At 35.0% G+C, this 17,998-nt stretch overlaps 1 protein-coding gene across 1 annotated transcript in view; it reads right to left on the bottom strand.

Moving 5' to 3' along the window:
- Nucleotides 1-326: 326 nt before the first annotated feature.
- Nucleotides 327-17,998, bottom strand: part of ANOS1 (anosmin 1) — a gene marked incomplete at its 5' end in the record, with an annotated part of 114,962 nt that continues 97,290 nt past the window's right edge. Inside the window, 5 exons of the mRNA XM_040566171.1 lie at nt 327-5,743; nt 6,421-6,562; nt 9,374-9,594; nt 10,692-10,863; nt 14,182-14,276. Coding sequence (XP_040422105.1) covers nt 5,685-5,743; nt 6,421-6,562; nt 9,374-9,594; nt 10,692-10,863; nt 14,182-14,276 — 689 coding nt within the window. The remainder of the gene's footprint in view (nt 5,744-6,420; nt 6,563-9,373; nt 9,595-10,691; nt 10,864-14,181; nt 14,277-17,998) is intronic.

Below are 17,998 nucleotides of genomic sequence, written 5' to 3'. Positions count from 1 at the left end.
TGCAGGAGTCTTTCGCATTGGCTGTATTTCAAAGCCATGTGTTCAATGATCTCCCATGTTTTCTTTCACTCTTACAGGTGCTGCATTGTCACTGGCAGGCTCAGCCAGTGTTTTGGCTGAAGGCCTTCCTCAAGGAGGCTGGCATATATCCAGATGATGACAATACAACACCTGTAATAGGAAAACAGAAGTATGGAGGATTTTTTAAATATATATTAAAAATAAATAAATGATGGAGAGCCAAGTTGCACTGAAGCACAAAGTACAAAACGCAAAATCAAAATGATCCATACTGATCAATATATACCATATTTGCTTTATTTCATATGATTGACATCATCCAGTCATCATCTCTTCTAATTCAGTGTTGAATAGAACATTTATTTGAAGTTATGAAAGGGGAAAAAGAAAAAGAGTGACAGTGCATAGAACACTTCATCTATTTATTATGACAACCTACCTACCCACAGTGATATATAATTCCTATGAGGGTTTACCATACCACACTGGTGGAATACAACTTGGAGAGGAATTTAATTATAAGGGTTTATGCTAAACATTGTCCATTTATGTAAAATGAAAAACAAACAATAAAAATCCTAAACAGTTATTCTACTGAGAAAGTAATTAGGAAAATTTGGAGTTTATGCTCAAGTTAACAAAAACTATAAGTAATTTGAGAGTACGTGAAAGGCACACCTGCTAAGAGATTTACCAAAAACATTCCATTTGAGAATGATAGCACATCTATGACAATTTGAAACAAATGTTGTAGTAAGACAGATATTTATATTTATTAAAAATATATCATTTAAATCATGGGATACTCCACTTTTAAATATAAAATATTCCAAATCTGGTGTACACATAGATTTCACCATGATTTTCATAAACAAAAATCTTGACTTGCAGGATCAGGCCACTGACATAGATCTAGCAACATTTTAATTATTTGAAATTACCATTACAAAGGGTTACTAAAACTCCATTGTGTACTATCCCATGGAAACAAGGGAAAAGAAGACAAGATCTTGAGTCTGATTTTTTACTTTAAGAGTTGCTTTTCAATATAAAATACTCAAATGATACCTAAATTTATCTTCAGATTATTTTGATCACTTTCTAAAGAAAACAAAATGCAGTAGCAAACAGCGAGGATAAAATGTTATGACTACATGTACAATGAAATGTAGAGTACCAATGGTACTCTGATTTTTATTCGATAACACTTTATCTCCCACTTAAAAAAAAATAAAAAAAAATAAAAAGTTTAAGTCCTGTATGGAGGAGATAATGTAGCAAGACTTCAGTGTAGGGTAGTTTATTACCTAAACAGTATATACAAGTTCTAAACATGAAAATAATGAGTAAAATAAATCAGGCTCTATTTACATTTACATTTTTTTTTTTACAAATTGTTTATACATATTGTTTTCTTTCTCTAAATAAATGGACAGCCACATAAGACAAATTTTTTTGTATTACATATATAAATAAATACTGACTTTAAATGACTGTTATAGGAATATAATTTCTACAGCCAATTTGGGTAACAGATAAACAGTTCTGTTACAACTCTACTACAATATAATTAGATAAAAAGAAAACATTTTACATATAGAGCTCTGTTAATAACTTTGTAAATTGTACCTTACTAATATACTCAGTAGAGGTAATACAGTCGTTACATTTCATGCCCACAACTGAACAATGAGTTTTGGCATGCAAAACCATATATAATCATCAACATCTGCAGGTATTCATTTACATTTTTTAAATAGAGGGTTTTCTTAATTATTTTAAACTACATGCAACAGCTTATTAGCATCATATTCCTGGTTACAATGCACAAGTTTGCATAACATTATTTTTAGTAATTGATGTTCACAGGTACTGATCAAAAGGGTAGGAATATACTTGGCACATAGTATAAGAGAATTAATTAATAAATAAGTCAATATCACAACTACATTTACATATACACAAGACAAAAATAAAAATTTCTATGGTGTTCTACATAGAATTTAGAACTGTCTGGGTCCAATACTTTGTTCCATAAGGCCCTAATTTAAGAGAGTATTCAATTCTGACATCCATACTTTATTTAAGACATCACTAAAGCTCACTCTCTACTGTATACGCAAAGGTATACATCCATCCCACTGACTTCTTCTGTGCGTATAGAAGTTCTCTTTTCTGCACACCTTCCTGAATCAGAGCCTGCTTATCTGAAACTCTCCCTGACTCCAGTAGGGAGTATGGAGATGAAATTATTGTTGAATGAATTTACTCAATATTTAGGTTCCTATATGCTTCTGCTAATATAAATGGTAAATTTCCCACTCATATTAACAATGACTTTGATTTTATGTGTGATCATGCCAAACATTAATGTCAATATTAGTATTGCCATACCTCAATTCTTTCTGAAGCCACTAAGATGAGGATGTGCATCATTTCAGAAGTCAGACCTCTTATTTACTGTCCATGTGCTGTATTCTTAATGAATGTTCAAGATGTTACACGTAGTACAGCACAAGTTTTGTCTTATTTGAATTTCCCCTACTCTATACACTACTTAAAAACCACCAAAAAGTTACAAAAACACACCATTGTATTCTTAAACAAAAATCATTGGTGAACAGCAAAAAAATCAATTTCACAAAGCAGCTAGCAAAAATGGCATAATCTCATAATTCTTTTAGAAATAAAGATAAACATAATGCATCCAGAAGTGAACTGACAAATCCATCAGAATCGTACATAGAAAATAATATATTAGTGTAAAGGTGCAGAGTATTTAAAAGCATCCCAATATCTATATTAATTCTGTATTATGCAACATCATTAGGGAAAATAAATCATTAATTAGTGAATCACGCAGTGAATTACAAGTCTATTGATAAATTAAATGTATAATGTGATTTAGGCCAGTAAATTAGGACAACACCCTGTACAATTCAGCAAACAAGGCTTTATGAGTTAGGCACTAGAAACTTCAAATTGGTACTGCTAAATTCAAAGAATAATTGGGAAAGCACTCGTAGTTTCAAATTTAACATCCATGCATGATCTTGGTAGATTTATTATTTTTTATTTTTGATTTGGAGGATCACTTGAAAGGTGAGTTGATAAACTCATTTGTAGAAGGATAAAAATGACTTTACATCTTTGTAAAACAGACTCTGTATAATGCACTTGCTCAATACAATTCTACTTTATCAAATACATATATTTTTTTGGATGGCCAAAATCTAATTTAGAAGGAAAGCATACTCCATGTTCTTTAACATTAACTGCTACTTTTAAAAATTGAATGTTTCAAAGAAATTGACATAAGCAAGCAGAAGAACAAGGCTTCCACTCAGCAATTAAGACTAAGGATATGATCACTCAGGGCTGCTAACTTCCAGTTTAATCTCCAAACCAGGTCTGGCCTCATTGTAATAAAGACTGACATCCATGTTCTATGCTTTACCAATGTCACTATGTATGCAACATAATTTCATTAACATTAATCAAGTCACTACAGAATTGCTCCAGCATAACTGGAATAGACTCTAATGGAAAGGTTTGGACAGAAGTTTTTTAAGCAGCCTGAGGTAGTACTTGCCCTGATCCCACTGAAAACTACTCTCAGCAAACAAGATACCTTCTATCCTTACTTTATGCCCTGCATAACCCAAACATCAAAGCAGTGCTGCACAACAGTTCAATCCATAGTTTGCTTTTTTTTGTAAAGTCTTGTACGCATTACACATTCTTACATCCCTCAAAATCTCTGAGACTCTTGCCATCTTCCAAAATTGAAATAAATATTACATTACAGATTTTATGAATTACATTACAGAATTTTATGAATAACATTATCTGCTATTTGTTAATGTGTTTTGGAAAAGATAAGGTGTCAGACCACCAGAGGAAGGAATTAAAATCACCATTGCTTTTAATATTTGTAAAACAACTGTTAAAGGTCCAAATCACATGGCAATTGAAATTTTCTGTAAAAGTCCTTTGTCACTGAGTGCACATCAAAAAAGACAACAGGCAAAGTAGAAAGAAAATGGGAAAAAAAAAAGGTACTTTAATAGCAAAGGTAGATATATAGAAAAACTGGAATGACCAAGTGATCAGAAATTAATTGTTTCCTTCACCCTCAGTGCTATCGACCCACATGCACCAAAACTATAAACTTCAGTAGAGACAAACTATATGTGATTATTTTGTGAATGCCCTACTATGATAAATACAAATGTGATCCTCAGTTTCAGGCATGCATTTCTTTTATCCATATTTGTTTTCTACAATACAATTTGTAATCAAGAGAAGGAAAATATATTTGCCACTAATGTCTGAACATTAGATTTTGATTGTATTTGTATAGAAGTTTATTGGCAGATACTTTCCACCTTCTTGATAATAAATCCAAGTAGTTTCTGTTTACTATCGAAGGATGTCTCTTTGTGTAGCAAATTATTCTAGACAGTTGATATTGTACAATAAAGGCAGTATGTATTCCCTTATGGTTAAAAAGGGCACCCTTCTGCCTGAATTTGAAAAATGCATTCAAATAAACTATAAGCCAATGCTTTCCAGATGTTAGAGTATTGTCATGCAACTCTTCTGTAAGCAGAATAGCATGGAGCCAACATACCCATCCCTCTGTTCAAAAGATCCATGGGGAAAAGAGATGTGCATCAAAAGATAGAGAAGCCAAAAAAGTAGCTCTACAGCTACTTGAATAATAAATGTGCCCCAGAATTTCCATTTTTAAGATGTTAACGTTAACTATTCAGACTTTTAGCTAGAAAATCAACATTTCATTTTAAGATCATAACAAACAAAAAAAAAGTGGGATTTTAAAGGTCATTCTTCCAGAATCTATCAATTAATTGTATTAATCACCATTAATTGTCAACAATTGTATTAACTGTCATCTGTTTCTTTATAATGAATAGTACATCTACCCTGTATATATTTTAACTATTAACTATATTAATAGAAGATCTCCATACTGAAACATTACTTTGGAAGAGGTGGTTGACTATGCAAATGTAGCATCACTCTCCTCTGCAGTGATACTGCAGTTATTAAACATTGACTATTTAAAGGTTCCTGCTTCTGCTGCTTATTTTACTTATGTCCTTATTTCAGACAAGTGGAGATCTTTAACAGCAAAATACTCTAGGACTTGAACTGGTAAGAGGGTTTTAAGTAAAATAGATCAATTAAACATGTTAATGACAACATGGCCTCCAGCGTTCAAAGGTATGTATGTATCACAGGACAACCTCTTATATATTAACATTGAAGTCACTAAGAGAAAAAGCTGTATACACCACACTGTTTCAATCTACTTCAAACATAGAAATACAAAAACATTATAATAAACACACTTTGATTTTCTCTCAGGTGTTGAGTTTGATGCAATTTTCAATTTGTTGAATAGTAGTGGTACAGAAATTATACTTGCTGTATGCTTCATCCTTGTCTTGGTACAAATACAATTCTTGATGACTGAACTACATAGGGTTGATACAGATCATACAGCATGGTAACTTCCACTGGAAAACTGTATTCACTGGAAAACTGTATTCATTGCTCCTACAGATGTGCCTTTTCCTAGCCTCCACTTGGGAGCTCAGTTTTTCCTCTCAGTTATTTATATAATCATCTGAAACAGTTTAATATTTCTCTGGGGGTGGCTTATAGTGGTGTGGATGATGTTGCTTCAGATGAGGTCCTAAACAAAAGGATAAGAAAGTATGCACATATCAAACCCTGAATATGTAATACAATCATTTACCAGATTCTCCTATAAAGGCCTCTTGAGGCCTCCAGCTTGCAAGCCTTCAGCTTTTAAGTGAACTGCCTGTGCTGACAACTACGTGCATATTCAGTCCAGACAACTTTAGTGGACTAATTCACTGTAATTTTTGCCGGGCTTCACAACACTGAGTTGTGCCTTTCCAAAAGTTACAAAATGCTTGAAACGGCCATTAAGAGGTTTGCACAGCTTTAGAAATATGGTCATACTATAGCCATACTCAACTGAACGCATCTCAGAAAAGTCTAATCTTGAAAGCTAAGCAGTCCCAGGCCTAGATGGTACTTGGAGGAGAGACCACCTCCGAATCCCAAGTACTACAGGTATAAGCCAAAGAGTTGTGGTAGAATGTGGTGGCAAATGTAAGACCACACAAAACTGAATGAGAGAAAGACTATATTTGATTCCACCACTGCTGATAGACAGAGAGAGGGAAAAAAAAAACAATAATACCATATAATGCCATGCACATTATGTTTATGGAATTCTACCAGAGCCAGTAAAGATTCTAAGGCTCAAGCAACCTGTTTGCATGTGTAAGACTGAAGTTTTTTTTAACACACAACAACATGCCAAAATGAGGTACTACTTACTGTGGGGTAAAAATGGAGGAAGAGTAGGTGTTCGGAATGATTTTATTGTAGCTGGTCCCTCCCCAACAGTTGTCAGCACTTGAACTTCCAATCGGTACAGCATTGATGGCCTCAGATTGGGCACGGTGAGTACATAATGATCCTAACAATAAATAAATTACATTAATTCTCATGGCATCTAAAAATAAAGCATGGTTGCTCTACTCACACAAATCAGTGGTTTAAACAGGTTCTGTCACCCTCAGCACCCACAAATTGCTTTCTTAGAAATCTGTAAAAAGGATTTAACATATGTGTTACTTGGTTGAGGGGGTTTGTCTTGAACTTTTGCTTGCCATTGACTTTGAGCATACATTGTTTCCCTAATGCTACAGTTTCATGTGTAAGAGGTACAAGCTTTCCTTAGTATTCTTGAAAGTTGATATGTTCATCACTGAAAAAAACAGTTTTTAGCTTCTTATTTTTTTATTTTTTTTTAACAGGTTCATTAAATACACTTGTTTTTATTTTACATCTGGCTGTAAATTCTACTGATTGATAAATTAACTCATGGCAATTTTCAGGTCTGGGGTACATGCTGCAGATAGTGAAATCAGTGGGTGGCTACAGTGATTTCAACAGGTTTGTACAAAGTTACACCATGAAGATCGGCCCTTCTGTTCTTAATCACGTTTCTGGCAGGATGGATTGTGAAATATCAGTATTGTCCTCACTTTTTATTGCTCTGTACCTTGTGTGGTTACTTAAAACTGTGCAAAATAATTTCACAGTAAATTTATAAATGCTCCCAAATAGGAATACATCTTACTGAAGACTGAAGGGCATTCAGGAATTGGAAGTCACAATTCACCTTATTCCAAGCTAAAAAAGGACCTCAGAAACACACAGCATACTAGTCCCAGGAATAAGACTGTGGAGCAGAGACACCGGACAGCGCACACGCAGCGTGGTCCTCTGATTAGCCAGAATTTTCATAGCAAACTCTTCTGGCAGGCACTGTCCCAAGCACACAGCAGGGAGCTGAAAGTGGCTGTGAGAATAACTGATAATTTGCTGTTCTTTCCAGACCAGAAAGTAAAGGGGAAAGGAGAGAGAGAGAAAAGGCAGGGGTAAAAGTGTAGCTTTGAGAGAGAGAAAAGGCAGGGGTAAAAGTGTAGCTTTACTGACAAATTATTGCGTATACTGAGATTGGGCTGCTCTTAAAACATCTTGCAAAAGCTGTTCCACCACATGTAACATACATAATGGGTAGGAGAGAGAGAGAAATACATACATCACACTTAGACATTCACTCTGCTCTTTCATATGCTCCTGGGACATGTGCACTTCAGCCTAGTTGTGTAAATATTAAATTTTTAACAATCAGAGATTACCAACAAAAATGAGTGAATGATCATCACCATGAAATACACTACATTATGGCGGTTTCAGACTGTAGGTGATACTATTTCAGCTCAAACCAGAGTTTTGTGCAAGTTAACCAGGTGTTATGAATAGATACATACATACAGTGATAGATAGTTAAATCTTCAGGCTTTACAGTAGTGAAACCATAGGGAAAAAAAAAAAAAAAGCATAACACAAGGTAAAGAAATATTTTAAATTAGACATAACTGAACCAGAAGCTTAAAAAGTGAAATAGAAATTCTGTATAAACCATACGCCTGGTCCTAAAACAAAAGATGAAAACTGAAGTGAAAAGTAACATCTCATGGTCTATAACCACTTATTGTGCTAAAGTGGCTGTTTGCATTCAAATGCCTGTGATTGAGTATCCGCTTTAAAATAATCCTGCAACATGGCTTGCTGAAGAGACCAAGGCTCTATCTGCACTGTGCTTCCACTTGGGACTGTAGATTGAGCTTTGAATGAACTAGTCTGGATCCCACTGAGTCTGTACTACTGTGGAACAAAACAGCTCTGCACACTGCATAGTAGCTTGCCCCATAGTTCTGGAGCATCCACGGTCAACTTTGTTGCTCTGTCTGAGAAAAACATGCTTTCAAACACAGGGGGCATAGCCTTAGGGCAGTCTGCTAGGAATTAAGATAAAATTGTGGGAACCTTGTCTTGGACTTGTGGAAAATGTGTTGAATGCAAGATGTGTCCAAGAAAACATTTTATGCATTCTTTTATAAAACAAATGTTGTGGAAAGATTTTCAGTCTGTTCTGCTTGAGACAGCTGCTTTGATCCACATCCCTGAAGTGCGTGGAAAGACTCCCAACATTGTTAGTAGACTTTGGATCAAGGCCAGCTACTTAAGTCCTTTTGTTGACTCTGGTGGATCTGGCAACTGAGTCTGAATGAACTCTGGTGAATCTGGCAAGGCAGTCTGAAAGAAGTGCTCTTCATTTGCTTCTGCTAGAGGAATTGAAATAGCAAGGGCCGTCTTAAAGCAAATAGGGGGAAGAATTCAAATAAATCATTGTAATACTTTCAGTAAACAGTGAAATCTAGTATTCCTCAACTTACTTGTCTATCAGACAATAGCGCATATTCACAGAGGGGAAAGTGATTTTTACTTCTCTTAGAGCAAAGAGTGACTCAAAGGGAAAAAAAATTGGTTAAATCCATCAAATTTATGGACATGGATGCCAAATAATTAGTAAAACTATAGTAGCCACCAAGCTGAACAGCCTGATCATCAAAAGAAAATAAAAAACATTTATTGCTACACACAGATGATCTTTTCCTCCCTTTAGGCATTTCTCAGATAATGTCTGTTAATTTGACAATTGTGCACATTAAAATGTTTGATGTGCCATCGAGAAGAGTAGCTGTGCTTTGTATTTCCAACAAGGAGGAAAAATTAAAGCACCTCCTGCCCCAACTTGTCCACAGAGTGAGAGAATGCTATGTGTGACATCCGCGTTACCACTAAAAATTAAAAGTATGCCGCGTATGCATGCAGTTATGAATGCAATAGAAAAGGAAATTAACAAACAACTTACTGCTGGCAGTATCTGTGACTGCGAAATGATGCTGTTGGGCAAGCTGTTCTGTCGACTTTCTGTGGTTACTTCTGCCCATGTGACTTGAAACCCTGTCATGGGCTGGTGAAGGACTGCCTTAGATATCTTCCAGGAAAAATGACCAGTGATGTTACCTTCCTGAACAATGAAAGATGCAGATAGGTTCTCGGGTTTGGCCAACACTTTTGGTAGAACTGGCACTATAAATTTGGAAAGCAGAAAGATAAGCTAAACTTTGAAAGATAACATTCAATAATGTTAATTTAATTTTGCAACTCAAGGTCAGACAGAGCTCTCTTTCTGATGTTGTCCAGTATCCTGCCAGCTTTCTGCCATTACATTTTCAGTTTTAACCAAAGCCTATCGTTGATATATTCCATTGGTGTTTTGGGCCAAATTCAAACTTCAAATCCAGTTCCGTCAGCTACAGATGACAGAAAGAAAAGCCAATGCCACATAAAATTATAAACACCTATTCACAGGGAACCATCCTGTGGGTCCTCTGTATTTCAGAATATCTGAGCTATTTTTCAGTTTTGGGACCACAAGAAAACCCTTAGATCTCCATGATGCAGGCAAAAAGTAAAATTCATGCTCTAAAACTGTAGTACAATTTAATAGGGGCACTCTGTTTAGGTGAAATGTATGCTTCAGTTGCAGTTGCCCAGGAAGAAAACTGTAATGCTGGAAACTTTGTCTTCACAAAGCTATGGCTGACCTGACCTAGTGCTGGCAATAGCCCTGCTTGAAGTGCATGGCTGGATTAGCTGAGATTAGAGATCCTTTTTAACAAACATCTCCATGATTCTGTGATTTACCATAATCTTTTAGCTACACCTTGAATTGTAGCTACACTCTACCAGGTATGAGCACCTTTATTTGTTATTTAAGAGAAGCATTAACCTAAACAAAATCAAACTGAAAAAGCAGCTTGCATCAGTAGCAAAACATTCAAAAGATGGATCATGCCAGCATAATTATGTTTACATCTGTCATTCATTATTATAGTTAATGTAACTGAGAAACTTTCTCCTTGCACTAAAAACTATGTAATAACAAGTGCCATCATGTGTTCATAACCAGTTCACTAAAATTCTTACCTAATTAACAGGAATGTGGCAACTTAAATCTATATTGCTATGTATTTTAGTTGATTTTTCACATAAGCATTAATCATCTCTTTTTTTTTTTTCTTCTGAATCTTTTATATACTATTTTAGAATTTCATTAAAGACTTTTCTTGGTGATTGTAAGTACGTTTGAAACTATTTGGCAAGTTCTCCAGATCATGTCTTACCTCCTTCAGCAGGACAATTAATGTGCTTGTGGTTTTTTTCTTTAAATGCAGAGCAAGGTGGGGTGACAAAGAAAATACTCTCAGCCTTAAAACGACCTTTAGATTTTGCAGGCAAAACAGTTACTTTATATTTGCATGCAAACGACAGGTTCTTCAGAATCATGTAGTTCTCCTGTAACAGCAAAAACAAAAAGAGAACATGATGCAAATAGATCCCTAGGGAAAAAAAAAAAAAAAAGAAAAGAAAAAAAGTGAAAAATAAAATTGGCAGAAGATGAAAAGCTTTCTCCAATAAAATATTTTCCTGATATGCTTAACACATGCCAACATAGTTTTTACTCAGTCAACAAAGCAAACATTGCATATGTTATGATTATTTTCAGTAGTAAAATACATTAGCATGGCATTTCGACATGCCTTTCCTTTCTATACAGTTCCTTCACCATGCTATCAAAGCAACTAACATCTAACATTTAGAACAGTCTCTGACATGATGGCAGTGGGGGTAGCAATGTGACGATGTAAATGCTAATTGAATTAAATAAATGTAAGAAGGCTGAGTTAAGTTGCTGTAAATGACAGGCTTCATCTACATTTAACTTTTTTAAAGTGCATTCAAAGTCAGTGTGGCATTATAGATGAACTTTTTTTTCCCCTTTAGTACATTATCTATTTCTATATTATCATCAAGAAGATAAACTCCACAGCTGTTTTGCAAAGCGCAATACTCCTTTTAAAGACAGTGACTGAAAAAACTTTACACAAAGTGTAAGTGTCCTTCTAACTTCTTAATGTTGTCTAAAGTATATTTGAAAATCACAGCCTGAAAGCTTTAGCACAAATCAAATTATAAGAAGAAAAAAAGTTGTTTTTTTGTTTGTTTGCTTTATTTATTTTTTTCTAGGAGAATGTCCAATACTACCTTTCTGGCTAGGGACCCAAGTCTTTCACTGTCTTTTAGATCTTTCTTTCTTTCACTTCAGAATCACTAGTCTCCAAGGTTTTTCTACACAACTCCCTGTTTTTTTGGAAGTGAATCCCAAGCCAAGTTAGTCAAAACTTCACTTTGAAGGTCATTTTCAATGGGATATAGAGATTGGGCTCAGAAAGGACTTGATTCTCCATCTTCCACCTGCTGTGAGAGTATTATAACAGGTTTGATTCCTACTTAAACTGTAACTGTATTGTTTATTTTTTTTTAAGAAAAACAAAACAGACAAACAGAACTGTTCCTTTACTTTACAAATGACTGTAAGTAGACCTTTGTTTTAAGATGATAGTGTATTTAGGCAAGATTTCAGGCTATTCCCTGTAACCAATGTTTCCCATTCACTCATTAAAACAGATACCTGCCTGTAATTTGGGGTTTGGGCTGAATTTTAGGAGGCTTCAAATGCATCTCAAAGTACACTCTGAGAATAGCAAATGGTCTAATTTCAATGTCCATAAAACCATGGACCAGAAACCAAATGCTCAACACTCAGAACCTAAGGCCTATATACATCTTGAACAATTATACTGACTATCAAACCCTTTGTAGCATCAGTCTTCTTCTGAGAGTTTGTAATAAAAATGAGCCCTCAAAAGAAACACACAGTTTCACAAAGTAGATTGAACAGATTGCTGTAAAATGACTGATAGAAATAAATGAACCAATCCCACAGCGTATTGGCCAGATGTACAAAGAGTCTATCTTGACCTCAAGTGGAACTAAACTTATTAAATACAAACTTTCTCCTATCTTCATGGGCATACCTTGAAATACTGAGACTGATTGATCATAGCATTATATTACAATCATTTTTTAATTCACTGCTAATAATTGCTTTGCTAACCCCATGAAGTAATAAATCTTACAAGCTAACAGCTTCTTGCGTGAGAAACTGTTTCTTATGATTTACTCTACTTTTACATGCCATTAACTCCACTGAATTGATCTGGTAGTACAGTTCATGGTAAGAAGTAAAGGTGAATTATGTTTTATTCCATTCAACATAACCCACTAAATCAATTATGATGCACTCATCACAGTATTGTGTTTTTCAAATAATGTGTTGCAGATACAATATGATGTCTAGATGATGCTAGATTACCAACAATATAAGTATGAAGAACTGACACTGTAATATATATTTGATCTGACATGTACTTACATGGATCTTTTCTCCTTATCTGATATCTGTGCAACTTTCAGATTTAATTTCTAGTATTTTTCAACTACTGTTCTGTTTTTCTAATTCTATTATTCTCCTCAGGGTTGTGAAACACACCCGCATGTCTAAAAGGAAACCTAGCTTATTAATTACTATTATTACTTGTCAGTATTTACACTTTGATAGTCTTACAGTTCTAATTATAAATCAAGCCCTGTGTTCTATATGCTGTAGAAATATATAGGTACTTAGCTATAAATTTGTCTGCTCTTGTTTTCTGAATAGCACCAACAAAGCATTATGACTTTAGCTTGGCTTGGATTTAAAACAACAACAACAAAACAAACAAACAAACAAACAGTACTCCAGATGCATCATTTCTATCTTTTGCACAAGAAGAAAGTAAAAAAGAAGCATTCTTACTTATTCTTACTGATTCTTCACTCAGAGGGTGGTGAAGCACTGGAAGAGCTTGCCCAGAGAAATTGTGGATACCCCATCCCTACAGTCATTCAAGACCAGTTTGGACGAGGCCCTGTGCAACCTGATGTAGTGGAAGGTATCCCTGCCCATGGTGGGGGGATTGGAACTGAATGGTCTTTAAGGTCCCTTCCAACCGGAGCCATTCTATGATTCTATTCTATGATTACTTATATGTGAAATATAGTATGAAACATGCTGTGTTATGTTACAGAACCACCCTTTCTCTTGCTGTTTAGAAGCTATTCAGAGTTGTCCTGGTTTCAGTTAGGACAGAGTTAATTTTCCTCCTAGTAGCTGGCAGGGTGCTATGTTTTGGATTAGAATGAGAAGAGCGCTGATAACATGCTGATGTTTTAACTGTTGTAGAGCAGTGCTTACACCAAGCCAAGGACTTTTCAGCCTCTCTCTGTCCTGCTAGCGAGCAGGCTAGGGATGCAGCAGGAGCTGGGAGGGGACAGACCCAGGACAGCTGACCCAAACTGGCCAAAGGGGTATTCCATACCATCTGACGTCATGCTGAACAATATATAGGGGTGGCTAGCCGGGGTGGAGGGGGGTCGGCTGCTCGGGGATAGGCTGGGCATCGGTCAACGGGTGGTGAGCAATTGCATTGTGCATCACTTATTTCGTACACATTATTACTATTAATACTATTATTATTATTATTGTTGTTGTTATTCTTTTCCCTGTCTTAATAAACTGTCTTTATCTCAACTCACAGGCTTCACTTTCCCGTTTCTCTCCCCCATCCCGGAGAGGGAGGGGGGAGGGTGAGCGAACGGCTGTGTGGTGTTTGACTGCCAGCCGGGCTAAACCACAACAAGAGTCAAGCACAAGTCTGAATGGAGACTTACATAAGTCAGCTCAGTTACTTTCCCAAGTCCCTTGGTGTCATTGTGTGCACAGGACTCCAGTAACCAGTGGACTTGGAATTGATTCATGTTGATATCTAAATGGTTCAAAAAAAGAGGAGAAGACATAATTACACTTTCACCATTGCAACTTCTCAATCTTTTATATATATATATACACGCATATATATGTGTGTATATATATATACACACGCATATGTGTATATATATGAATATATATAGGAATTTTAAGTATTCTAGAGTTGGTAATTCCTCACTTGTTCATAAGCACACATTAATAAAATGGAGAAAGTATTACACAGTTATGTAATTTAAGCCATATATCAGCTAACATGTTAACTTTAAAAATAGAGAATTAGCATTTTCAGAAATGTAAGCATCTAAGGATGTATTAAAAATAATCTCAATGCTCCTCCTTCTGAATATCTTGTAAATGAACAGAATGACTTTGTGCCAACTGCCCATGACTGTTTATATCGTCAGAGCATTGCAACACTGCTGTCTGGCACTACTTGAGAAATCTGTGCCTGGAGGTATGTGAAAATGCCTGCAAAACCCTGAGATTTGTCCTTTCAGAAAGTATCATAAGACCTGTCCTGTATCTGCCCAAATAAAATTCTATCTCTGACTCTTAGGAGTAATACCAAAGTCTTGAGTGACAAAACTTACAGCACTATGTTTTCAAACATAAGCTTTCAAGCAACTTCCAGCTCTTCGCTTTTTGAGAGCCCTACAAATAACTATAGGGATAAGCATAATAATTTATAGCTGTTTTTCTCAATACTGATTGCATAAGGAAGCAAACCAAAGAGCAATAAAGAATTAGACAAAAGAAGAAAAACTCATCAGGTAGTACAAATATATTGTCATTTTTTTTTCAGGATTTAGTTCTCCTCCATCTTTATACAGAGGATGCAAAATTACGTGTCTGATATTATTAATTAACTTGGTATGACATAGCCACTAATGCCAAGTGCCCAATTGTGGGTTTCAAGAGGGAAAACAAATATCTTTGCTGCCCTTAGGGCTGGTCTGGCATTAGACTGCTGTAAGCAAGTTAGATGCAGAAAGGAAGGATTATAAATTAAAGAGAAAATAAGTAATGTCTGAAACTAGCTCAAATAGTATTCTAGTAAAAGACTGATGAGAAACCTCCTTGAAATAGATTTTTGTAGCACTTGGCTTCATAACAACATGTATGCTAATTATTTGCATGTTTTCTTCAGAAGTCCAAATGCTCTCAAAAAGAAATGTTTAAAGAAATAAATTGTTGCCTTGTGATTATTCCCTCACACTTAGAAACAAATAAATAACTGGATATGCTTTCACTCGCCTCTTGGTTGCAGGGCTTTTCCCATTTGATATGCCTCTTGGATGAAGACACAATCACAGTGCACTTGGAAGTAGGTTTCATCTGATTTTATCTGTTCCAGTTCACTCAATTATTGCCTATCACCTGCTTGCACCCCTCTCCCAGGATCTGAAAGTGTTGTGTGCTATATTAATCTGACTATATTAACAATGTGCAGTCTGTGCCAAATGACCATAGTGATTGCATTAATGAAATCTTTTATTGATTGCATATTATCTGATAATCAGAACTTATCATTTTAAACTATCTGCATGTAAGGTAGACTGATCTTTGTAAAGCTACAAAATACCAAGAATCAAGAGCTTACATCAACTCAGCACCCAGATATATCAGTCCAGAGTTTCACTATGCCTTTTTCCAGAAATGTAATTAAATCAGTTGTCATCCAAAATATTTGGTATTTGCAGCTTCTGGCACTGCAGAAAGCTGTTTGGATTCTATTGCAGCTCCACATCTATTTCTTTTGTGAGCTTTTCAGCAGCTTCTGCCCTCTCACAGTTCTTGCCTTCCTTCCTAATTCTCCTCTTGTGCATTAGCAAACCCTTAGTCAGTCATTCATAAACAGCTGTGGTTCCAAATAACCTATCTATTTGAGCTAGAAAATCAGGAAGAGGTTAAAAAAACTTTTTATGTCACTCTTGTTTGTCCTATTAACTTGGGACTGTAAATATAGGATGAATGTTTTTAATAACCACAATTTCATATTTTTATATTTAAACAAAATGAACAAAGGAATCCTGGTATTCTCATAACAACCTATATTGAAAAGACAAGACTTTCTTTATTTTGAGTCAATATGTAATTAAAGTTATTTCACAAAGCGTTTTGCATGCATATTTATATATATGTACATCATCAGCTACTAACTGGAATCTATTCTAACAGCAACAGCTAAGTTTAATCAAAATTTTTCATTAGAGGGGGTCTTTTTGACTTCTCTATACTTTTATTTTCAATACTAAGACTTCTTCAGTTTTCATCTTCATGAAGCTTGAGTAATTTGGGTTGCAAAACTGAAACATAACAGAAAAATAGGTCCTACTTGAGACAGAAACTTTTCCAAAAATCGGGAAAAGTTGGACATTTTTAAATTAAATAGAACCAGAGGCATGAAGAACTCAAAGTGTATATATATGAATGAAGTATACTTATTAAATGACAAGATTGCTTTAGAAAATCTTTTTTTTGTTTTTTAAAGCATAATGATGCAAGATGTATGGAATGATCTAAAAAGCCACATAAGAGACTTCAATTAAAATAAAAAAAAAGATGAAAATACACATTTTTTCATGAAATTGCTTATAAAGTTTATGGCTCTAGAGTTTAGCATTTATGCAACTCACTCTGTGTTTACAGCACATGCAAAAGAAAAGCTTATCCTAGCCTTCTTTTCTCCTTCCATTGAGATCACTAATGTAATTTTATTAAGATTTTTCTTTTCAGCTGTCCATTAGAAACTCAGCAACAGGTACTGAACAGTTCAAGCTGCAGCCTAGTTAAATGTCAGTCACTATCTCCAAAGCTAATGGTTCTGCATTAAGTCCAGCTGAAGTTAATAAACTGTAATCCACAGCCATAACTTCTTCCGAAAAGTCATTTGAGTAGTTAATATTTACAGAATATCCAGTATCTACTGGGACTGATTTCTGGCAGTTTTATCAGAAAGCTCTGCTAACCCTTCTAGAATGGGAACATAACACTGCAAAGAAATGGCAAAATCCTTCATTTCAGTTCTTGGATATTTCACATTTTTCTCTGATATATCACATTATAAAAACTTTTTTTTTTTTGTATAAAATCCATCTTCCTCTTAATAGTTAGGAGTTTTCTTGATTCTGTCCTTCCAATTGGAAGTCTGTCGAAAGTTTGGTAACTCCCTTGTTCTTCTGATTAGAAAGCATGCCATTTGACAGTAAAAAGACTGATCCACTAAGCACAAACTGCAAGCAATCATCTTTCCCAGCACTGAAAATATTTGCATAGAAACACGTGACTTGAAGGACTTTCAAGCATCTCTAAGCTTGTGAAGTTAGTCAATAGAATAGTCACTTAAGTAAGAACTCCTTAAAGAACTTTTACTGCAAGCAGATTACTCAAACAGTTACTTTTGTGCTTTTGTTTGTACTTTTGTTTGTACTTTTGTTCAATTACTTCTTTACCAAAAAAAAAAAGAAAAAGGCAAACCATAAAAATATTTTACATAAGTCACTTCAAGAAATCACCTAAAGTTACTGACATGGACATGATCTTTAGCTGCCCAAATCAAAGACTTCTTGATGTTTCAGACAGTTGCACAGAACTAATCCTCCTAAAGAAATTAATAGCTAATGTTAATTATTTTTGCTATGATTTTTAAGGTAAATTTTCTGAAGTATAAAATGAGTTCCTAGACTAATAAAAACACTCCTATACAGGCATCACATGAGC

This window comes from Cygnus olor, chromosome 1, assembly GCF_009769625.2.
Source record: "Cygnus olor isolate bCygOlo1 chromosome 1, bCygOlo1.pri.v2, whole genome shotgun sequence".
Lineage (NCBI taxonomy): Eukaryota > Metazoa > Chordata > Aves > Anseriformes > Anatidae > Cygnus > Cygnus olor.
This window is presented reverse-complemented; position numbering and strand designations above follow the sequence as displayed.